Consider the following 25,291-nt stretch of genomic DNA (forward strand, 5'->3'; position numbering starts at 1 on the left):
GGATGTCTGCCTTCTGTCTGAGCAGTGCCTGCGGGACGTGCTGCAAAGTGCTTCTCGTCCGGGAGTGTCACTAGTGGAGGGAGTCAAGGCCGAGCTCTCCGTGGCAGGTCAGCGTTGCCTGTTGTCTACAGGGCCTGGCTCTCAGTGATGGTCGCGGAACTGCCATTGTGTCACCAAAGCACCCTGCGAAAGGTAGCGAAGGGATGGTGCTGGGTGGTTTCTAAAAGCAACCTGCTGCTTTTGGAAACACCCCCCACCCCCGTGCTCCTCCCCACCCCAGGCTGCAGGGCAGCAGCTGTGCCTGTCTGTGGGATGGGTCTCTTACTGGTCGGCCCACGCAGTTGTTCAGTGACCTCTTTGCCCGTGATGGTGAGATGGCTGTGAGGGCAGGGGCCGTACGTATTTCTCTTAGTTACCTGTGTTTACACTGAGGAGTTGAGTCACTGGGCTGTTTTGTGCTGGATGTTATATATGTAATTAAGTAAAACAAAATAAACAGCTCTTTCCTCATGGCCTTGCTGGTCCAAATTAAGCAGTGCACAGCACAGCCCTGTCTTAGGAAGGTGAAGAATGAGGAGAGAGAGGTTTTGATCAAGGCCCTGGAGTCTAGCTCCCTTCCTTGAGGAGGGAGTCACTGCAGCACGGGTGAGGTGGGTGAGGTTCTACCCTAAACGTCTGGCTGTCACAGCAGGGCTGATTTCTGCCAAGGGAAGAGGGAGACCAGAAGTCACAGCAAAGTTTTTGCCAAGGGCAAAAAAAATCCATGCAGGGATGCAGTGATTCGTGGGCTGGAGCAGGAGGAGGTAAGTGCGAGAGGGTGGGGAGAGCCATGTGCGGGGGGGTGGGAGTGGGTGGGATGCAGGGGCGGGGGAGCACTGTGTGAAATGACTGACTGACTGCTGAAGTACTCGCCGCCGCGCTGGGTTTTGTTGTGCCCTGCAGCTCTTGGTTGGGTAAAATTTGCTGAGCAGAATTTTTCAGCAGCGGTCCCCAGCCACGCAGAGCCACGTGCTAAGGGCGTGCGTCGGTGCAAGTGCCCGCTGCAGCTCTGCCTGCGCTGGAGCGGGGGGAGTGTCATGTTTGCTTGGTGCCTCCTGGGAGCCGAAAGGGATGGCAGGGGGCAGCCCTGGTCACAGCTTTAAACTCGGCACCCCCCTCCCTCTCCTCCTACCCCCGCGGTTCTCTGTCGCCCAAGGTGACCGCAGGCACCTCAGCGCCCGCGTGGCTCGCCCTCGCCCCATGCTCTGTGTGCACAGGCCGCTTCCCAGTCGTGTTCTGCAACCCCCCCGGCCACCCCCCTGCCCTGCGCCGTGCGGGGGGCGGCGGTGGCACTGGGGACTCGCGGTGTCCACCCGTGCGCGAGCGGCCGCGCTCGGGGCCAAACAGCCCCGACCGCTGCGGCGGCCCCGGCACCTCCCGAGTGCGGGCAACCTCCACCCCCTGCGCGGCCTCTGCTCGGAGCCTGCAAAGGCCTGGCTCCTTCCTGCTGGCCGGGGCGGCTTACCTCTGCCTGCTTGGGCAGCTTTGTGAGCTCCCCCCGGGACTCGGATTGCAGCTCCAGCCTTGCAGGGCAGCAATCCTGATGCTTTTATTGGCTAAGCACCAAATATGAACTAAACACTTTTTTGTGTAGCCCTCAGGTGTTTGCTGCTGCTCACTGCCTACAGGGATATGTTTTAAACTCTTGCACTGGAGACTGGCAGCTGCGGAGCCACTGCCACAGATGGAATTGAATTGAACAGGCTGTGAAAGGCGTTAAGGAGCACACTTAAAAGAAGGAAGGGAGCTGGGCCACGAAGGGCAGTAAGGGGATCTGAGCTGACAGCAAGCAGAGAACCAAGATTCAGCTGCTTGTTGAGACTGGCAGCACCGAGTGGCAGGAGGATGGCTGTTCGCTGCTGGGCTGTCACTTGCAGGCAACGCAGCAACACTGCAGGTGGTATTTGCTGCCGTTCCACCCAATCATATAGAAAAACACTAATGGGAAAGTTGAAAGCTGGTCCCCAGGGACTGGGAAATTGCCAGTTGATGGCTGTGGTGGATGGTGTTCTTGACCTGGGGCACACCTGGCCGCTTCTCCCTGCAGGGAGCGGAGGCAGGTGGCACCAGGTGCCACTGCCCCCGTGTAAATGCACGTGGGAAGGGGAGCCCTGCCTTTCTCCCACCTTGAGCCTCCTCCTCCTCTCAGGCAGGAGCACTTCAGTGCTCGTACCTGGCATTGTGGGAGAACAGAGCTCCACTTGTAAGAGCCCTTTTCTATGAGTAAATGTGGACTATGAGTGGGACCTTATGAGCTTTAGGACTCTTAATCCATGTGACTCTGGCTATTATTTTTTCCTTTGACAGTTGCGCTGTTAAAATTCACTGCCTGCTTCATACTGTCCTGTCCTCTGGGCTTCCTTTTGTCAGCAGACCAGCCCGGGTTGCTCTGCCAACAACCACCCCAGCAGCTGGGTCCAACTCCTCTCCCCAGCACCACGATGCCAGGGACCCGAGGAGAAAGCTTTGAGTAGGGCTGCACGGACCTACAGGCAGGGGTGAGAGAACTGACAGCCGAATTTTCAGGAGCTACATAAAGTTAAAAGGTCTCTTTCAGCATCTTATTCCCCTCTGCAGGGCTGGCTGGGAAAAAAGGGGGAGGTATGCTCTAAGCAGAGGATTTGTGGTTGAACCTGCCCCCCTTTTCACATCCTGCTTCCAGGTTTTTCCAAGGTCTGTGGCTTCTGCCTTTTAATCTTCAGGTTTTTCGGTTTGGCTGAAGGGGGACTTGGTGGGGGGATGGGTGGGTTGTGATACATGTTTTTTGCAATAATAATAATAAAAAAAAGAAACCTGCTGCCCAGTCACTAGGGAGTGCCTAGAGACGAAGTGAATCCTTCCAGCAAGACCACTAGAATTACCCCACTGAATGCAAGCTTCTGCTTCCTTGGCCGTTCCCCTTTTCTGAAATGCAGTAACAGGCTCACCCCAGCTCACTCCTGGTTCAGCACGGTGGTGCTCAGCACGGTGGTGCTGCTGCTCAGACCCTGCCTGGCCTCAGCTCTCTTGGGGGGAGATCTGCCAGCAGCCCCTCCTGCCCCTGGGGCTGGAGCCACCCCTGCCTGGGGGCAACCACCTGCCTTCCTCCCTGCGCTGTACTGCTGTGTCACGTTGCTGCTCTACACCTTCCCCCCCCCCCCCCCCTTTTTTTTTGTGTGTGATTTGGGTGTTTTTATTTTGTTTCCTTGCTACATAGCAGCTGTATCTGTTGTCTTCAGAGATTGCACTTTGTGAAGTTGTAACGCGTCTTTCCAGACACACACACTACTGGGTGTAGGGCAACGCGACCCTGAAGCAAAACATGGATGTTCACTTTGCGTTACAGCAGCACGAACTCCGCTTACAACAGGGCTGGGGCAGAGTGCTTACGTTACAGTTTATGATCAGACGAATGGTCTAAGCTAGGTGCAGTATGTATACTCTTATTCTAAGTGGGCAGTTTGAGAAACTGGGGACTTTCAAGTGTAATCGTGTTCAGACATCACACGAGTCCGTCCTCTTTTGGTCAGTGACTTGAAACAAGTTTTGTAAGTGCCTGGAAACTCTTCACTACCCTCACAAATTAATTAATTGTATACGCTATCTCAGTGTGGGTGTGTCAGTAACTGCAAGTTTTAAGTACTTTTTGCTGCAGCTGTGTGCAAGAGGCAGTTTTCACCCTAGTGCTCACTAGTAAAGCAGTTTATTGGTTCTCAACATATTTCATGGTGCTATACAGGGCTTCTATCCTTGAAAAGCAACAGGGTGGAGGGGCAGAGACTTTCTTAATCCCTGCACTAAACCACCTTTTTATTACTCCTGACTTCATTGCCCCCAACTGCTGCCCTTAGCTGTGTGCACAACCGCTTGCCTATGGGGCAGGCCCAGACCCCTGCTGCAGGCTCCACTGCTTAAGGGTGCTGTGACAAACCAGTGTAATCTCCTGCACTTCATCTGAAGCCTCTGGCTAAAAGAATGACCATTTTTTTCAAAGACCAAACCCAGCTCCTTGGATGGAGGGGAGAGTAGCACCAGCAATCTGGTTTCCCTCTCCCTGGCAGCTTTGGGGTGCAAGTCACTCCATCCTGTCTGTCCAGGCTCCACAGCCCCTCTGAGACTTGCCAGAAGTTAGAGCATTGCTTTCTTTTTTTGCTTCTGTGAGAAGGCTGAGGGGGCAGCATCATGCAGTTGACTTTTTGGGAATGACCTAGAGCCAAGCCCTTGCTGCTCAGTGTTACTTGGGCAAGGTGGCAATGCTTCTGAAGAGGAAGAGCACGCACAGGGCTCTGTGAAAGAGCTGTCTCCTGAGATCTCTGGAACTAAGCACAGACCACTCAAAATGTTAAAAACCCATTAGTTTATTTCAAAGTATAAATTTCAGGCTTGTCAGACAAAACCCCACTACAGTTAACACAGACGCACACGCTCATCTACGGTACATAAAAAAAATGGGGAGAGCTTGCAACTGCCCAGTTTAAATTGGACATTAAATCAGTCCTGTATTTTTTTTTTTTTTTTTTTTGTATTTACAAGTCCAGCTGCAAAACAAAACAAGAAATCAGATCTGAGTTTCCTAACAAAGGATTTTGCACGTTTGACTCCCAATAGCCAATAAATTACTAAAGCTAAACAGGACTCCCCAAACAGCTACTACCCAGATACCTTTATTTACAGCTATACCCCATTAAATTAAGACAGCACTTCAAATTATATATATATATATATATATATATATGTATGTGTATATATATATATGAGAAAAAGAGAATGCTCAGCCTGCATAATGAGAAATAAAAATGCATTTTAACAGGTACTTAGATGTCATGAAAAGGAAAATTAATTTGCTTTCTTGTAGCTATCCTTATTTTTTTTCTTTTTCCCCTCAGGTGGTATGTGGAAGGGAATACAGACTTTGGTGGCAGGGCTGGCTCACTGTCATTTGAACTCCTCTCCCTCCAGTGTTTTCATACAATGCCTACCCCTACTCAAACCAACAAATTAAAAAAATATATATTTAATATATCAAGCTTCTATTTAGAAAATCTGGATAGGTATTTTTGACTAAATGAAAATACTCGAGAGTTTCTAAGAAGGCAGAATCACAACTTGATTTTGTACAGTTTATGCAATACTCTGATACTGGGGAATGGCTGTTTGGGGAGCAGGAACAGATTTCACCTGTCCCTACATATAATGCAGTTTCTAATTTATTGGACATTTAAGACAAACAGCATAAAGGAAGGGCTGAAGTGACTATTTTTGTTACAGTACAAAACGGTCCTCAGATCCTACTACTGGGCCTAATCGTGCTCCCGCTGGAGGCGGGAGGGGTTTTGCCATTTTCCAAAGGAAGCAGGGTGAGACCCCTTATTTCCACAGGGAAGACGCCACGGGCGTTCCCAGCCTTGTGCGGAACCCCTTGCGATGGGCGAGTGCCTCAGTGCTTGTGCTCGGTGAGCTAACGTGGCCACTGGTAGCACAAATAATTCAAAGGAGCAAAGTCCAGGACGGACGGGTACTCCCAGGGGGGCTGAGTCAGAGCATGGACGTGGAATACGGGCGGAAGGGCTCCTGCCTCCCCAGCCTCGTGTTTTCTGAAGCTGCCACCGCAGATGCAGTACAGGTGCTACACCTACAGTCTGCCCCCTTCCTAGGGCTTGGTTATCTGGATCCAGTGAAGCTTTTTTAGACATACACTGAAATAGAGGAGGCCCGTGAAGCTGTAGCTAGGAGGAATGCAGGGGAAGGGAACAGCATTTTGCCATCAGCACTCCGACAGCTGCGCTCCTCTCCAACCAGAAACGGAACCGACTCAAATTCCGTTCAACCCGGACATCCAGATGCCCTTGTATCACACAGAGAAACCAAACCAGGAAGTTAATGAGGATGGAAACCACAGCTGGAGAGTCAGTGCTGTGTTTGCTGGAGCGTGGTGGGGAACTGGATCCAAGGTGGTACTGCTGAAATGTCACGTACCCAGTGGCAACGGCAAAACACCAAGGAACGACTTCGTGCCAGGCTACTGAAAGTAAGATGGAAGAACTTCCATAAGGTGCAAAGAAATGAAAACCAACCCTTCCACTTAAAAGCAGAGATTTTTAGCATATTTAAAAGTGAATGACTGGAAGCCTCCAGCAACTAATACTTTTATGAAGAGCCCAGTCTAAAAGCACAGTGTTAACAAACCTGTACTGAATGTTCCCAAATATTCTGGTAGTATTTTCAAATAAAGTCTACTAAATTGAAACAATTATTTCTGAATGGTTGTTGCTAGCAGAAACACAGTTTCTCAGTAGTTTTATTGTCTCTGGGAGGTGAAGGTTAGTAACATAAGCAGTCACCCCACAACACAGGGAAAAGTGCCCCGAGTTAGGGAATTAAGCAATACTCCCGTTTGTTAGCGTAAGGGGTGAATACCCGCTGCAGAGATCTGCTCCACCATGACAATGATTTTGCAGAAGTGGCATGGCGCGGTGTGTGTGTCAGCGATTTAAGCACCAGCTACCTTTAAGGTCTCCAGCTGAGCTAGGGCTACTTGCTTAAGATCCTGAAATTGGACCTTTAACAGCTCTGCTCCAATGAAACAAAAGAGAAGTCAGCTTTCAGCCCACAGCTGCGATGGCTTCAGTCAACAAACAGCAGCTAGTTTATTTAGCCCAGCCCCAAAATATCAGCTGCGCTCTGCCACCCACAGCAGAAACGGATCTATTAAGCCAGAAGTCAGTTTTTACAATCAGTTGAGAACTACATCTTATCTTAGTAAATAAAGATGAGTCTTCTTTCTCTACAGATAACAGCCCACACAACCTGCAAACACAATACCAGACCATCCCTACTAACACCTCCATTGGAGGAAGGAAAAAAATTCTAACACAGGGCACTCACCCCGCGCCTATCCCAAGCAAGACAAAGCTGGGAACAATTGTGATCTAAACGCAAGCACAAACTATAGAAAAGTTCATGTATAGTTTGGGCTGGAATCACAATTAAATAAGCAGCGTAAGTTCTAGGTTGTATTCTAATGTTTATTTTAACTTTAAAACCTCATTGTAGTGATATGGCCAATGGCCCTTTGGTACCACCTCAAGACACATTAAAAAAATTAACCTAGGAGGACATGACAGCTATCAACTGGAATGAACTGCTCGAACCTCTACTACAGAACCGGCTTTAGGAGGACCCAACTTCCCATAAGTAGACTAAATGCATTAGAAGTAACTATCCCTTGAAATAGGCAGACAAAACATTTAATTAAACATAGAAAAATTCAAGGCATTATTGATTATTGGCACCAGTAATACAGGGACAACTGTTATTCAAAGGAAAGGTTACACATCATTCATACAAGAGATCCAGTGTGAACCTTCTCTCATGGTACTTGCATTTAGACAGAATTTTTGCTTGCCTGAATCAGTGAAACTGCTGGACTTTAAAGGCAGGTTTCCATACAGAGAATATTCGTTACTAACCCGACAGAAGTGACAATCCCAGCTACATGAAGGAGTGCAGTAAAATAGCAGAGACCAAAGTCTACAATGCAGTTTCTCTCCCTGTAAATGTTCTCAAAGGGAACACAACTGAAGAACCCGTAACTCGTATTTCATCAGCCATGTTTTGGGATTTAATTCTTCCTGCCCTTTTAAATGTAAAGCAAGGTTGAAAAACTGTTGGTTTTAAGAGAGAGAGCACTGAAATTGAAAAATGTTATCTTCCATAGCTTTGCTACACTGCAGAGTGGATTAAAACCCCCCTCTTTTCCTTTTAAATCCACTGATTCTGCTGGGCACGAATGAGACTGAAAAATGCCAAAACAAAAGCCTTACATACGCTTTCTTGTCCAGGTGCATCACAATTTGGTTCTGTAAAAAGCCAGTTTAACACGTCGACGACAGTGGGGCAGATGCACCAATTTGTTTTCTCAGCTCAGAAGCATCATGAAAGCATCTACTAACATCTGCAATTGCTCACAAGTTTTAGGCCGGTGTCTGAAATAGTTTCTAAACTGCTTTGGGTGCGTTAGCTTTCTGCAGAGGCAGGCAGGTGATGAGACAGAGGACTGGGAAGCCAACTTCTTATCTTTTTCTACTAACTGAACATCCAAACCGAGTGCAAAGGGCTAGAAGCTTTCATGGTGCCACACCCCAGAGGTTTCTTTGGCTGAACTGCAGCATACAGCTTTCCCAAAAGAAAAGGGAAAGGCTCTGGTGGAAAATACTATCTGTACACTCTAGTATTCTCGACAGGACAAAAAACTACTACTCAAGAATTACAGTGAGGAAAGGGTTGAGTGAAACTGCAGATAAAAACGAAACCAGCATCAGCAGATGTTACACTTCCTGGTCTTTACAGAAATAATAATTACTGCAGGCCAGGAAAATGAGAAGCAGTAATGAAAGGCTAGAAGGGTAAAGGAAAAATAACTCAAAGCAAATAAAAGAACACCACAAAGTATCTGGCTACATTTTATTTCTGAAATTATTCTTTAAGGCACAAAATAAATCTAAAAAATAGGGCTGGATGTATGAGAGGAGGGGCAGAGAAATTATCTGAGCTGGAGAGGTGTGAATGCAGTCTCTACAGTCCAGTTTCAGATCCGACCTGGGAATGCTCCCAGTGTGCGTGGGGGAGGATGGTGAAAAGTAGAGGAGCATTTTTAGGAGAGGTAGGAGGTAGTGGGGTGTTTGTTGGTTTTGTTTTTTTCCCCTCCCCACCCACCTCCCCCCTCCCTCCAAATTTACACACATATTGGTTCCCTGGCCAGACTCAAGTTCCCTTCCCTCCCCTCAAGGAGCTCATTACAGTTTGTAAAATATGACCAGACCACTCAATCTTCCAGTACAAAAGTGAGGCCTCGAGTCACCCTTCCTGTCACAGCCTGCCCACAGAGTGGTGGGGGCAAGAGGCAAATCTGTTCTTGCCCTCATGTTGGTGTCTTGATAGATAATACAGATGTGTATGTTTTGCTTCAGACAAACTGTAATTCATTATTTTGTTCCCACTCTGAAGCAAAATCCCAGGCATCTAGGGTGCCCTTGGATAAAGGGTAGGTAGGTATCTAGGTGGAACAGCTGTCATGGAAGGGAAAATGAAATTTTTAAACGGCCCATGACTTGAGCTATCCAGAAAAAACAGGCTCTCTTGCTGCAGGTGAGACTTTATTTTTCTTTTGGTTCTGAATGCACGTAGTGTATCACACAACTGTCTAAAATGATCCTGCAGAGAGTGGATTTATAACTGAATTTCATGCATGGGATCAACTCCCCCCAAAACTGGGGTAATTCCTGGCAGTAGGACAGGTTTAAAGGCTCCAAAGATCTCTAGTTTAACTGCTCTGGGAAGAGATCACATCTGTGGACTGGGGGTCACAGAAGGGTCCAAAACGTCCATAGATGTCCTTAGCCCGGACTGCGAAGTAGTATTTGCTGCCAGACACAAACTGTGTAAGAGTGCATGCCATGGGCAGTGGGAGGGCCTTCACTTCCCCAATCTTCTTCCACTGGGAGGGCATAGTGGCACTCGGGTCCTCGTGGTAGGCGTAGAGATGGTAACTGTCCACAGTGGCACAGCTCCGGTCCACCTCCATGACACTCCACGACAGCACGATACCGTTCTGGCTCTGTACCCGTGCCAGCTTCAGCTGTGGCTTTTGAGGCAGAGAAGTGTTGGCAGCTTCAGGGGGCAGACGTGGTGGCTGCAGTGCCTCCGGGAGCGGGGCAGGGTGTACAGGGCGCGGTGGCTCCTAAGCAACGTGAGAGCAGTAAGGGAAAGGTCAGAGTCTACAGCAGTGGCAGGAGACTTTAATTCATCATTGCCCACGCAAAGGGAAGCAAATGAGCCTGCAGTCACCCAGCCATCACAACTCTATGTCCTGTGTGCAGAGGCAAGAGAGCAGCAGCAAACGCTGAGAAGGGGTGGGACCCAGGAGGGCCTACGTTCTTATTATTTGCATATAAATCCCTAGCTGTACAGATGATCACTGCCACAGTTATTTCCCTATATCCTCTTTGCTTTCCACCCAAGAGGTGGTAGACCGAACGCTCTGCCCTTTACCAAGACTGAGCAGGCAGGTTCACAATGCCTTTGAGCTGATCTACATTAGAGCTGCTGTTCCCACGTTACCCAAAACACCCCAGGCAGTGAATTAAGCTGACAACTCATCATCTTTTCAACAGGCAGGCTTGCAGTCACAAAAGGAAGAATGGGTAACAGTGCCACATGGATTTTAGCACCTTAAATTGATCACAATTTAGTAATGTGGTTACAATGAGTACAAAATTTTGTTATTCTTCAAGCCAGTCACCTTTCAGGCTGGAATCTGGGATAGCTTTTGTCACCTGAAGTGTTCGGTGTGATACTGGCTTGATTTATTCTCATTACTTATCACTGGAGAATGTATTAAGGTGAATGGTGTCTAGACCGAAAGACCGGCGAGCCACCTTGTTGGCAGTATGTTTACCACTGCAGGAGGTCACGAGTGATGTGACTGCGCAGCAGCGAGTATGCAGGCAAGGTGTTTGGTTCGGTCTCAACAATAAAACCATATGAAATGAGTCAGAGTAAATTCTCAAATACTGACAGAAAGGAGTTTGAGGTGATGCAGAAGTAATCACCCCCAACAGTGATAAGAAAACCCTCTGAAATTTGGGAGTTGGCAACCTTGAGGATCCTGTCTGTACCTTGTTCTCCTACCTCAGTTTTGCAAACAGCTGTACCGAGAAACTGGTCATTCAATTTGTAGCCAAACCATGACTAAACTTTTTAGTGGAAGTTCTTCTGTACCCTTGACTCCATCTGTCAGCTGCAGACAGTTCATGCACTGTTTTTCAGGACATGCTACTGGTGATCTGGAGAACTCCGAGGTAAGCTAACGGATTGCACAGCTTTTACCATTCTTGGCAGAAGTTGCTGTAGGTGATAGGGTGGTGCTATGCAGGGGAACTGGCTGCAAAGTGTCTACAAGGCATTTCGCTATTCAGCAGTTCACACTAAGAAGCAATCTGAAAGACATTAATGCAGAGACAAGCCTGTAGATTGCATTAAGTTATTTCAAAAGGACTACTCACAGCATGTGCTTGTGGTGGCCGATGATGCACTGTAAGCTGAGGTGCTCCAGACCCAAGAGTTAGTCCGTTGTTCACAACATACGTAGTTGTTTGAGGCATTCGTACTGTCATACCTATAAGAAGCACAGTAGTATTCAATACTTGTAATCAGCTAAACAGAACACTGGAACACCAACTCCTTGGTTCAGCTGGAAGACACCAAACTTCAAACTGACGCTCCTCAAACTACCAGCAATACAGATGAAGTACCGCACAACAACAAAACCACCTCTCATCCCCTGAAGCTGAGAAAGAGAGCAAGTGATTATGTCTGCAGAGGGGGACAGACTGATGTTTTAATAATCTGTAGCATGAAAGAAATGGGTGGGGAGGGGAGTGTGGGAGATACAGGGATCTTAAGTATGAGAAGAAAAGTGCCATGACTTTGGGATTCAAAAAGGAAGAGAGAAATGCTGCTGCTGCAGCAGAATGATACGCACTCAGCAGTCAAATGCCAGAAGGCTGTGCTGTGGTTGGCACCAAAACCGAAACAGTCACTGTCCAAAAAGCTTGTCCTCCCTCACAGAATGGACACCACGATGGATGTTACTCACAGGCATCACCACTTCACTCATTCCTACAGCAAACTGACCTGACTGGCAGGAATAGACTATGTATTTTTATAGCTTTGTAGATAATATCCGAAACTCCTGAAAACTACCAAGTTCTCATCAGTTTTATACTACATCTCACTCTCTCAAGTAGTATTTTATCTGTTTACTGTTGGAACACGTATGTTCTGTGAGCTCAAAGCTTTTGCGCATTGTTATGGGTTGCCTAGGGCGTCACTCTATTTCTGTCCAGAAATACAAGATTTGGGGCAATCTCCACCACCGCCCTAGTTCCATGCTTGAAGGCTGAAGCGTTCAAACACTCCTGAAGAGAAGCTCGTGGAGCAACGCGTCAGGAAACCACTGCTACTGTATAGTGATTTCTTCTCTACATAAACAGTCATCAAGCTACGATCATAGGTGATGCGTGTCAGAAGTCTATATAAACTGTGAGCCCGAGGCAAGGAGCTCAGAGTGCTAAATCTTAATGTTTTTATAATAAAGCGTTGAACTCTGGGTAGCTGCTTCACATCCTTTTCCTTCTGGGACATCTATCTAAGAAGCTAGCTAATGAAGCTGGGCAAACTTCTGTAGGATAAACAGTCACCTGAACTGGCTATTTCTCATCTATGAGAATCTAATCAGATAGGCTGCTTTAGCATGACTGATTCCATCTCAGGAAATTACAATAATCTGAAGAAAGATGGACAGAAATGCCTTAATAAGATATAAGGTAAACATTTAGCACTATTTCTAGGTAGGCATACTACTTAGAAGTACAAAACTATAATTTGCAAAACACTTTGGATGAGTTCTCACAGATAATCTTTCAAAGACAAAGGGCAGAAATCTTACTCCTGAAGTATCCGCTACTAACATTAAAGACTGTTTCAATGATAACATGAACCAATGCACATCAGTAGCAGCATTTCTGAAAGCTGTTTAACCAAGACGGTGAAAAATGCAGAATGGACTAAAAGATGAAAATGCATGACAGCTAAAAGGGATCAATAAACATGATTGCTTTTTTGTTAGCAATACGTGAAACCCATCTAGCTGGTATGCAAATACGAAGTCTTGAAATAATCTGTATTCTAACTAAATTGGTCTCTTCTTTACTCAGGCTAACCATCTGGCTTCCTTATCCTGGGATACAGTGAATGCACAGTGCTATGGAGAAACTGTCGTTTTCTTGTCTTATGTGGCTTGTCAGACAATAGTACTGCATAATACACAGACATACTTCTCAAGCCAGAGTAACAGAACTGCCTCTTAACGGAATCACAGAAAAGTCCAGGTTTGAAGGAACCTTTGGAGATGATCTGGCTCAACCTTCTGTTGAAAGAATGCTCTTGGATTAGGTTATTCAGGGCCTGGTCAAGCTGAATCTTAATTATTTTGGTGGAAACCTGCCTTGATTTCTGAGAATTTGTAAGCAGACAACTGAAGGATAAGCATTCATTGTATTGCTGGACCATCAGGTCATAAGCACATTACACAGAGATCTGTTGTTGGATGACCTTGCCCGACAAACATATAGATTCCCTACCTCATTGAGGTCTCCTAGAAAAGGCCTTAAAATAGCATATTATCTACTATACGTTTTTCAACAACGCATTCATTATCTTACGTGTCTAATGCTAAAAATTATTCTGCAGATATTAATACTACTGATGTGTATTTAGTCAAAATAACTGCTATAAGAAGTGGTAGATTCTGACAAAACCATGTATTTTATATTCTGGTACAAAAGAAAAAAATACTCTTAAAATTAATGTAAGCGAATGCACGGTTAAGTACTCAAAACTCCTTCCAAAACAACAGGTAGATTGCACACAACTAACCTGTAGCTATGGGTAATGAAGAAAACTAAGTGTGGGCTGAGGTTACCTTGCCTTTATGGCCTTTTGCCAACAGGAATGGAAGATGCAGACATGCCCCTCAAAGAACCCGAACTCAAATGCACATGGCACAAGAGTATAAGAAGTTTAAGAAATAGAAACAAGTCAAAAAGAGCAGCAGTTTTCTCACACCCTGACATTTCATGGAGGTAGCTCAAGAACTGTCTGATCAACTTCTGTTCAGCTAGCAGAAGTACAGACTCTTACGTGGCTCAAGCATGCAGTGTCCCAATTCTGGCTGATACAGACGGTGTCTAAAAAAATCACTACATGGATGTCACAAAAGAAGGCTCATGCTCAGTGCGCTAAGAGAGGGAAATTTATGTTTAACATAATTGTGTTATAATTACCACAGCATAGAAATTGTGGGGAGCTAAAACCCAGGCAGTTAAGATCCACCACTTTGTAACAAAATATAAACTATCATTTAACTTTAAGGTCTTAATTTTTGACATCTACTACTCATTTCAGAGAATTAGTTTACTGCTATGGGAAGGTACCAGCTACACGTTTGCAAAATCAAGATGAACTTGATTGACATCTCAATTCCTGGAAACTCAAGCATGCATCAGTTTCTGATACATTTGGTGAGAAATCTCACCTGCCCAGGCCCAGAGAAAATAAGAAAACTTGCTGGGCACAGGACATCAGAGGTCATTAAGGAATTACATTAGGATGCCTGATATAAATGCAACTTTTAGACAGGAAATCAAACATGATTTACTACATACTTCTATGTTTTAATCTTATTCCATAATAACAAAATGGTCTCTAATTATCTTTTTACAAAACTGTGGTGCTCGTTGCATTATATTCCACTACCTTATAGTACCTGAGATTACTTAAATCCAGTTTTTCCTTATTCACGTAGCTGCAGAAGGAACAAGTTAATAGCCTGAGATTTTCTCAAGTCTGTAAGCGCGAGAAAAACCCTAACCTCTATAATTTACACTAGTATTGCAAAAAAACCAAACAACAAAACCAAAATAGAAAATCAAACCCCACATCCACCAACTAGAGGATATCAAGTTGTGTCATGCATGAAGAATGCAGCCCCTACCTCCAGCCTGAGGGTTGACTGGCCTTAAACTTGGGCTTGGCATGACAGCTCCTCTTACAGGATTCTGAGCTGGTGGTGCAGGAAGAGAGGTATAGACCACCTGATGGTTAGAAGGGGCTCTTGGGATAGGAAGTTTTGCAGGAGTCTGAGTCACTGGCCGGTGAGTTACATTCACTGTTGTCGGAGCTGAAAAAAGACAGTCAGACCACAAACTAGAATGGAATTCCATGACATTAAGCTGATATGACTATTCCAGAATACACACCTCCTTTGGAATACTGACTCATCTGAGCCATGTAAAATAAAAACTGTTTCTGTGAAATTTTATCTGCTTTTGATAATGCAAAAAAAAGAGAAAACAACCTAAACAAACAGTATTTTTCACCTGAAATAATAATGTCAATATATATAAACTCGAAACAGAAAAGACAAAAATAATACCCACTCCTCCTCCCCACACCCCCCATACCCCCACAAAGGTCCTGAATGTAAGCACAGAGAATGTGAAGAATATAAAGCCCACCACCAAAGAGGCTGTAGAAACAAATCACTCATAAGGCAATTCCAGTGCTAACTAATCTTCAACAATCATCTACAGAAGGAGAGTAAAATAAAGAAAAAAAAAAAAAAAGAGGATCATGTTTCTTCATGTTAGAAATAAAAAAGGGGGGGGGGGGAAATCACAAGGTAGACAAAGTAACATTTAACTAGGGATAGAACATTCAGTATCAGCCTTGCCATTCACTCTGCCAAAAGGATTAATTGCCAAGAGCAGGTGGACAGAGCTAGGAGTGATGCTGCTAATGTTTTTTTTTCCCCATTACTTAAATAATGCAACTGCTACAGGTTTCTTCTCCTTCACTTTTACAAACAACAGTGTATTTAGTAATTTCCATGACCATCCTTAGCAGGATTTCTTCCTCTCCATGGAATTAATTTGATCCTGAATTCTTTCTTTCCAAACGAACAGGACTACCTTTCCCTTTCACTTAATCCGTTTTAAAGAAGAAAAATTATGGGAAACTGACTAGAATGGAAGATTAAAAAGCAACTCAGAGATTCTGAATATTCACCTGAAAAGGTCAGCACAATGTAGAACACATGAGTCTGGTTTAAGAAAAAAAGCAGCCACTGCATTCACACAACGATGTAAAAAGAGGTTACCTGTAGGTAATACATGTATGGTGGTCTGGGAAGGCCCGCTTGTTGGCACACCTGTCTGCTGCACAGGGTTTGGCTGCAAAGGCTGCAAGGGTCGAGCCAAAGGCTGGGTGGGTATGCTCAGTCCTGCAACAGGTGCCTGGTTCTGCTTCTTGCCATCTGCTTTGAAACAAAATAAAGTTACAGACAGTAGCAAACAGAAATGAGAACATCACAGAGTTGTAGAACCTTTTTTTCCCCCCTGTCATTCACAGATTAGCAAAGAATATTTCATAGCGTGACATTTCTTTGATCTTTTCATTCTGCAATCAAAACTGTAGAAAATTCATTCAATTCCCCTCACTTTCATAATCTCAATCTTTTTTCTTCTCACACGCCGTAACATTTCATTCTATCATCATGAAGTCGGTGTACTTCAGCATAATTTGGAAACCTGAATTTAATGGAACACTATGCCAAAGTCTTTAAAAAGTTTCTATTAAAAAAAGAATAGCCTGAAACCTTAAAAAGGCCTAAACATTGCTGTACTTGCTTTGTTTCAAGAAAGTGACAGACCTCCCTAAATAAATCTTGTCTACCTTTGATGCATACATCCTTTTGTTATTTGCTGACTCTTTCCTTTGTTCAATCTGTTAGTCAGCCCTGTTTGTTGCTGTTTTGAATTTTCATGCTATTTTCTTAAAAAAAAGGGAATTGCTTTATTATTTATAGAAAACTTTAAAAAGAGAATATAAGTAGTTTTCTCACATTGACACCCTCCTCAACATAACTTACTGATTTATGAGAAATGACAGTGTCTGTATCTGTAGTTTACTACAGCAGTATCTTTTCCTGCTTTAGTTTATTTGTGACAACATAAAATACTCATTTGAGTGCAAGTCTGTCTGTAATCAAGCCTGTGCAAAAGTTGAATAAAGAAGAATTGAGAAGCTTTTGCCTGGGTATTTCACCTACATTAGAGTGGTAGTGGGGAGCAAAAGCACCACCAAAAACTAAAAAAACACAAGATACATGAGTAGGTTTTAAGGGCACTCATTCAAAAAAGATTTGCCCTAATAGAATTGTACATGTAGCAGCACCTAATTTAGGAAAAGAGTGCACAATATTAAAATAAAGAGTATGTTAATACATATTTTACTCTTGAAAAAATGTATTAACAATATATTGAAAAACACATTTAGAAACTATGAGTTAAGTATACTAACTAGCTTTCAAAGCATTAAGAACAGGGTTAATGGCAGTGTACCTCAAAATGTTGGGTTTTTAGCAGTTGGAGACTATTTTGATGGTCTCACCAAGCTGTCTTTAACACCAGTTACTAATAGCTTGAAATAGCAGTACCCTTCACAAACCGCTATATGATAATTCAATACAATTCAAGACCTCAAAAATAAAATACAATATAAATTGTAGACCATATTGTCATTCTGTAGACTGAATAGCTGAGCTACTCTACTGAAGTCATCTGAGGAAAATACGATTTTCTTTTCTTTTTTCAAAGTCTATAAAAGGAGCAGTAAAGGGATGCTCAGTTTGAAAACAAAAGGTGAGATGTTTAGCGAGGAAAACAGAAGACTGGGTGCATAGAAAGTGTAGGACTAAGGTTAAAAGTAATGCAGGAATGGCTCCAACGCTGAAGGAACACAGCATCATATTCATTAAAAACGTGAAACTGGAGGAGACAGGACAATCAGATTTATGGAAATGAGCATAAAATGGAAGTCATTACTACTGGTGGTGTAAGCAAAACTCCAAATCTAATACACAAAATGGAAAAGAAGAGGGGCTAATTTCCATGTGATAAAATGGGCCTGCAACACTGCAGTTATAGCAGGAGCTTCAATCAGCATACTAATTCAGATGTGGTATAATGGGATTACAGACAGCAAATATGCCATATGCATGTTCCAGAATAAGACAAAAAATGATCCAGAAAACTACAGATTTGTTAATCAAACAGCTTATAAAATAACAAATTGATACTGTATTTAATATTTTTCCTACAAAAACATATATGCAAAAAAAGTGGAACATGGCTTTGAGAGTACGCTTGTGTCTTTCTTAGATTACAAATCCACTTTAGACTAGGGATAGGTATCAGCTAAATCTATTAGTTGTTTTAGTATTTTTATGAAATAATTTGATGCAGTGCACTACAGAAATATTTAATAAGAAGGACAGCAAGAGGACTGTACAAATATTGCAAGATACTTGCAGACAGAAAGTCTCTGATAAAAGGATGACAACAATTGTTCTGAACAGAAATTAACAACGTATTTTCTCAAACGTTACACAACATTTTTGTTAATAATTTTTGCACACATCAGGTGTGCACTAAATTTAGTTGCTGGTACTCTAAACTGGAAGATGCCACCAGTATGGAAGCGAACCAAAATGTTGCACAGGAACAAAGCTAAGACTTGAGAACTAGAAAAAAGAAGATGGTAGTAGAGAGTGCAACACCAGCCATTTAGGAATTGATAAGAACTTCTATTAATGTGGGAAATCATGTGTGGCAGTGAAGATGATCAGGAAAACCTGCAATATTGTTAATTATGAAATGTCTGAGCACTGCTTGTCTGATAAAGAGAGGAAATACAAATCTAGGCTGTATCAGGTGAGTGTTTCCACACTGTGATGGCAATACCTTTTTTTTTTCCCTACATGAAGCGTTGTTTGAATGCAAACTTCTGTATGTAAAAAAGGAGTTGGAAGTTAAGAGACAATGTGTTTCTGTGTTAACAGAGTAAGGTTTCAAAATGCCAAACCAACAGGTGTTGAAGGACAGCTACTCTGCTTTGTAGGAGTAATGTGTCCAAAGTCAGTGGCTCAAACTCTTGATTAGGGGTCCTAGTCACTATGACACTAAAAAAAGCCCCAAACCAAACCTCCACACACCCCAAAACCCATGATTATCCCTTAAAAGTAATGCCCAGGGTTTTGTCTATCCACCATGACCGAGGACTGGGCTTGGTGACAGTTTATACAGGCCTGTTCTTCCGTGACCCAAAACAGAAACTCTGATTTCAGTTTAATAACCTCACAAAACAAAACCCCTAAAAACTCCACAGTTCTTAACCTAAAATTTAAGTTTAATTTACCTTATATGCATACTTTGGTATACAGTATTACAGATATTAATTAATGATCCAAGTGGAACCTTCATTGGAAAAAGTAAGGGATGGAGAGCAGATTACATGAACAAGTCTAAAAATCTACCACAATGTTAAAATTTATTCTCAACTCTAATCTTTAGTAATTTCAACCAACAAGGGTGCACATGGTAGTTGTATACTACCAAAACTGTGTAACTTTGTTTCCTAGTTGCACCAGGAGAGATTTACAGAGAAGCATGTAATAGACATCTCTCTCCAGATATTAAAAGATACTTAAATAGATGTTAAAGTAGCAGAATTAGGTTTACTTAGTATGCGGGCGAGAGGGCTTTAAACAAAATAATCAGGATTCGAGTGTTCCCAAGAACACTATGTAAGTGTTGCTCTTCTATGTGAATTAGTACTGAACTGATATTCCAGCATACTGCAGTAAACACTGTAATGTGGATGTACTTTCTATCCTGAGGTTGTGTACCAATAAATCTAGAACAAAATGAAACTTGCTCCACATTTGCTGTAAACAAAGTGCAGTGGAAAAAATATTTGGCCAAAGGTATACATATGCATATGATTATGCAAAAGCTGTCAGAAATGTACTCTTCCTCTTTTCAACCTGAATGTTATTACCAGAACATGTGAATTATTTCCCAAGAAACCTGCTCAGAATCCTAGATATGTGTTTCCAGTGCATGGTGAAACTTAAGCTTTTATTAGGGTTTTAGTTTATACATTTCTACAGTTTGTATCAAAAATACTGACTCCTCACACAAAGTCTAAACATAGTCTGCAGCCTTGTGGATTAGTTTATCAGTGAGAGTCTGATTTGCCATGGAGAGACATGCAAAAGCCTAACCCAGCCCAAAAGTACCCCACTAACCTTCCTCCTAATGAAAGGATGATTTTCTAAAACCTGACAACTAAGGGGAAAGAACCTCAGAACATCCCACAGGAGAAAATTGTAAGATACTTGCTCAAGCCCCAGAAAAGAAACCGAGAACAAATTAACTTATTATACTATAATGCAGCTACAATTCTGCTGTGGCTGCTAGCACTTCTACTTAGAGATGCATTCTTATAGTTGCACATGCAACCATGGTGTTGATCTTTTATGGTAACTGCGAGGTGAAGACATACTTATTACAATCAGGGAGGAAAAAACTCTCTGAAAAATGTTACTTTTGACAGAAAAAGATTAGCTGAAATACATTACAATACTGTCACATGCTCCTTTAAAACATACTATAAATCCATTTAGATCTGTTGGTGTCTTTTACAGAATATTAAATAGGACTGGGTAGCTTAACCTTTCCTGACAGACTTCCACAGTCCAAGTGCAGTTGCCTTTTTTATCTTTTTGGGAACTAACCCTTGCAAGAGATTACAGTGGAAAAAACTTGATTCCCTCTGCTATTCTGGCACTCAGCTAAGCGATTCACAGAATCACCAAAATCCTGGCTGAAAGGACCTCTGGTGGCCACATAGTCAAAGCTGCACTGTCACCAACCCTATTCAAATGAATTGCTGTGTTGCCCAGCTGAATTCTGACAGCACTCAGGAGTGGAGTTTCTACCATCCTTCTGTGCTGCACTACCTTTCTACAGTGATTTCGTTCCCCCTCAAGCTCAACTTGAACCTCCTGAACTTGTAGTTCACAGCCACCGCCTCTTGATATACCCTGTGGCACTGCTGAGAAGAGTTGTGCTCCATAGTCTTTGTAACTATCCTCCAGGTAGTTGCAGGCTGCTCTTACACTATCTCTCAGTTTGCTCTTTGCCCAACATGCCCGTCAATCTCTTCTCACAGATCATGTACTCTAGGCCCCCACCATCCTGACACCATCCATTGGGCCCTCTCCAGTGCTACCACCAGTCTTATGAACTCAAAGAAGGGGGAGCCAAAACTGGACACTGTATTTCAGGTGTGGTCCCACTAGTGTCAACGTGGGGGGAATACTAACTTAAATTTAAATGAGAACACACTGTTGGCTCATTGCCCAATTCAGTGTCTATCATATATCCTCCAAGAACCAGACTGTCAGTTACCTGAATTGCATCATGCTTCTCTAACACTTGTATACCACATACCTTCCCCTTTTGGTGGTAATATTACATTTCTTCCTCACTGAAAGAAATGCTACCACATGCAGTATGATTTTCTACACTTGTGTAATACAAATACAGAGCAATGCACTACCTAGAGAGATAGCTACTGAGGTTGTCTAGAGGAATCAAACTTCTTGGTGGCTGCACTTCACAATGCAGCAAGCACAGGGGCATGTATTTAGAGACCATGCAGAATTAAAATTTTATCTCTAATAGTAGAAAAACCATTTTTTTCAGCTAAAATGACAGAACAATACATGATCTTAAGTACAGACTTATTACTTCTTTGAAATACGATAATTCTTCAGTAATCCAATGCTAATTATAAATAGACCTGTCTACAGTTATGCAAGACTTACCAAAAAATGTATTGTTATAAAAAATGAAGTGCAAACTGCCAAAGGATGTAAGAGCAGAACTTATTTCCTCTAAACTTGTCATACAGTCCCAAAGAAAAGAACAGATCTGCATTTGTTATTTAAACTTTCACAAAGTCTTTTAGTTAAACAAAAGATCAGAAGCTGTAATAATCTAATGCCTGAATATCAACTGTAAAATTAAAAGGTCTGTAATTAATCAGTAAACAGAAAAATTAAACACATCTAGAAAAACTTTCCAAAATATAATCAAGAATTCGAACATCTCAAATTATTTCCCAAGTCTAGCAGATTTACGCATAGACAGCAACAATGCTTACATTAAGGGAAAGGTGAAAATCTTAATGACTGTTTTACAGTAAGTATAATTTGTTTTATTTAATGGCTATCAAAATTCTTTAACAACAGTCCTGTTCAACTGGAACACCAAGGAATAAAATACACTAAGCAGAAACAGAAGTTTATTTCTTTCTGTCATTCATGGGATGAAATAATACTCGCAATTCCATTACTCTTGCAGCTAGCAAAATCTTTTTCACCTACCTGAAGAAGCGCTATCATCTTCTTCATCCAGTGTAAGATCAATGACACCTCCTGAATCACTTCCTGTGACCTTCCCGCTCTGAAAGACAAAACTCCTTCATTTTGCAAAAGCAAATCCAGGGAACACAGGCGGAAAAGGGATACAAATTGAACATTCAGAAGAGGTCTCAGAAGTGATACACTTATTAGAAAGGAACTGATGAAATGAGCAGGAGGAGGAAATTTCAGACAAATTTCCCAGGACTTGAAAAACGGGCAATAACCAAATGACTGTATTGCAGTATCAAATATTAAAGTATTGTTAGATTTGTAAGGAATAAAAAAACCCTGATGACCAGTAACACAGTATTATTGTACAGGTAAACAAATAACAATTTGATGTTATAGAGTATCTTTCAATTATGATTCTTAACATTTTGATCCAGTTGTCATCTGTGCTTTCCTCTTTAGTAGTATAACCTTTTGACAGAACAATCACCAGGGCAGTATATTACAGATCTTGAGACAGCTTGGCCTATGTGCCTATAAAGAAATTGACTTCACAACAAGAAAAAGCGAAAGCTACACTGGAACCTGTATGCTTATAAAACATGTCATCAAAAGCCACCAGAAATCTCCAATTGTATCCAACCTTTTGAAGTAATTGCATTACTGTATTTTCATCAGCACAAATTTTAGCATTCTATTATTTTACATATGAAGCCATTTGTAACCATCTCTTTAGAGAGGATAGAGGGATCTTTTAAGCGACTGTGAATGCTAAGTGTTACTCAAAAACCTAGAGGACTATCAAAACAAGATTTATCTTCTGGATCAATTGCTGTCCCTTGGCTGTTCAGACTGGAGGGACCCCCAACATTTTCCTTTAGGTGATGGAAATAATATTGGGGGAGGTCCTATTATCTCCAGGTTTTTAAGTATACTTTCTAGAAAAAGTCTTGAATTATGTCAACTTCTAGTTCCTTTAACTTGCTATGAAAAGTAGGGGTCTGTTTTGTAGAAAAGGTGATCATTTGCTGTTGAACTGCTACTGATTTATGGATTAGAGTAAACTAGGTTCCTCAGGACAGACAAAGGGTTAGGAAAGCAACATAATTATCAAAATCTTTGAACAATTAACATGGAAAAAAGTTTAAGAGTTATCAGCCCCATATGTCCTTTACAAATGCCAACATGGTAAATCCTAAAAAGATTAGATTTTTGTGTGCAGTCAGATGGGAACAGGTGCAAAAAGCCCAAGAACTGAGATTATCTGCTCTGTGACCTTTCATTTGGGTAAAACTAAGCCTTTAAGGGGGTCCTAAAGACAATTCTCACACTGGCAGGGCTTTGAGGAGAGGGAAAAGACGTATCATATGTTTACTATATGCAAACAAAAGCTCTGTCGAAATGATCTGTCACCAAATTTGGAATGCCTGACATGATTCATCTCTTCAAAATGCATTATTACAACCTGATTTCTTATTGCCTTAAGTTCTGATGCTGCCAGTGATGAAATTCTGCTAATACCATACATGATACACAATTTCTAACTACTTATGTTTACAAGCGATAGAAGAGCTCTCTATAGGGTCTATATCTTCACTATACATTGGGAAACACCTTTTGGATTTATTAAGCATGGAATTCTTCTGTTGAGCTATTTCTATTTCAAAGACTTTCCAGCTTCAGTTTTCTTCACATGATAAACTGATTTACCCATGTTAAGATTAACATAAAAGGCAGATTCAAATAATCAATGGTTATTTGATTAGCATGAAGTCAAGAGGAATTTCATTCCAACTTGATAATCTTCCCAGTCAATGATGCCTATTTTGAACTATGGCACACTCTGCCAGGAGAAAACAGATTCAAAAATGTAGGGGGAGATTTATAAGGAACTAGAGAAAGAAAAAACTAAGACTAAGCTATTAATTTCTCCCCACTACAAAATACATTAGTCTGAAGTAATTTCAATTCTTCCTCTGCAAGAAAGCATAAATCCTTAGAAAAATACTCTGTATGAAAGCTAACTGCTAACTGTTTTGAAGCCCTGCTTAACTGTGCCAGTTGAGGAAGTTCTTTGAACTTCCAAGTAAGCAAGTGTCACCGCATGCATTTTCTACTTTGGCGTGTCTGGAAGGCCAAAATCTTGAATTAGTTAAACAGGCAACTATTAAATGATAAATCCAGTCAGCCGTAAAGGTCTCACACATGCACATCTCAGGAGGAATCACCTTTGTGTAGGTAGCCACACTATTCAAGGTTTTTTACTAAACCACCCTGGTAGCAATCTTCTCAACAGGAACTATTCGTAAGTAGCTAGGTTCTTTCCACAACTCACAAGAGAAGTTGTAGATCTGCAAGGCAGTGTTTTCAGTGGTGCTCTGTGCTACATCCCCCAGTCCTGGTTCCACGGCACACACTCCAGCTGCTCTAAGAAGATGGTGCACTCCACGCACAGTACACCTTGAAGTCCTAACTGCCCGGCCTTCCCAACCAGATTCCCCTAGTTCACTGACCACACATCTTCCTTGAATTAAATTTAGGGGTACAGGAAAATTTTAAGGAAACTTAAAACCATCTGGAATAATCTTTGCTAAAAGCAAGTAATAAATCATTTTCAGAAAATCCTGTGCCTAACCCATCAAGAAAATAAAAACACCCCTTTGAGTATCATGATTATTTTACTCAGAAATTCTCTCATGGAAATTTTTGTTGCTACAAGGATTGTGAAAACTCCAGTTTACAACACAGTTATGTTTGAGGAAAGGCTAGAGAGACAAAACTGCTAATGCTTCTGTAAAAAGAAGGGAATAGGATTCTGAGGAGAAAACTGTAATCTCATACGTCAGAAGAGGAGATTCAGACATGCTGCTCTAAGCAAAATTAGCAACCAGCCTAAGAAGGCTTTCAGCCCTGATGGAGGCAAAGGGAAGACTGACATTGGACTTTCAGCCATGTATGAACAACATTCACAATTACTTCAAAAACTGAAATAAGAGAACAAGTCTTTCAGATCCTAATATTAGATTTCAGGAAACATTTGGGCAGAAACTGGTAATGCAGGAAAACATAGTCAAGGCGTTCTGGTCCAGTATCAGTTTTTAGCTTTCTCCAGAGGAAGCCAAGAACCTGAACCTGCTTCAGCTGATCTCTGCAGAAGAGCAAGATGATGCAATCATAACATCTTTTCATCAGCACAGTCACACTAGTGAAATAATGAAAACCATTTAATGAGAACCCAAAACTGGTGCTTTAGTTCACATATTGCCTAGCAAGTCTGAGTAACAGAAGATTCAGTTGCCTTAGAATATCAAAGAAGGTGGAACAGAAACAAAATAGCCACAGTGATATAAAGTCATTTCTATCTATTTAAAG

At 42.4% G+C, this 25,291-nt stretch overlaps 1 protein-coding gene across 3 annotated transcripts in view; it reads right to left on the reverse strand.

Moving 5' to 3' along the window:
• Positions 1-4,360: 4,360 nt before the first annotated feature.
• Positions 4,361-25,291, reverse strand: part of LOC104367672 (activating transcription factor 7 interacting protein) — a 115,019-nt gene continuing 94,088 nt past the window's right edge. The window contains exons 11-15 of one of the 3 annotated variants that reach the window (XM_042793053.1): positions 21,932-22,010; positions 15,797-15,952; positions 14,633-14,818; positions 11,082-11,194; positions 4,361-9,757 (exon numbers count right to left, since the gene is read on the reverse strand). In XM_042793053.1, the coding sequence (XP_042648987.1) occupies positions 9,341-9,757; positions 11,082-11,194; positions 14,633-14,818; positions 15,797-15,952; positions 21,932-22,010 (951 nt within the window). In that variant the 3' untranslated portion in view covers positions 4,361-9,340. Of the gene's footprint in view, positions 9,758-11,081; positions 11,195-14,632; positions 14,819-15,796; positions 15,956-21,931; positions 22,011-25,291 lie in introns of all 3 variants that reach the window. The other 2 variants (XM_042793052.1, XM_042793054.1) reach the window with 2 other exon arrangements.

This window comes from Tyto alba, unplaced genomic scaffold (assembly GCF_018691265.1).
Source record: "Tyto alba isolate M040663 unplaced genomic scaffold, T.alba_DEE_v4.0 Super-Scaffold_2, whole genome shotgun sequence".
In the NCBI taxonomy this organism is placed as follows: domain Eukaryota; kingdom Metazoa; phylum Chordata; class Aves; order Strigiformes; family Tytonidae; genus Tyto; species Tyto alba.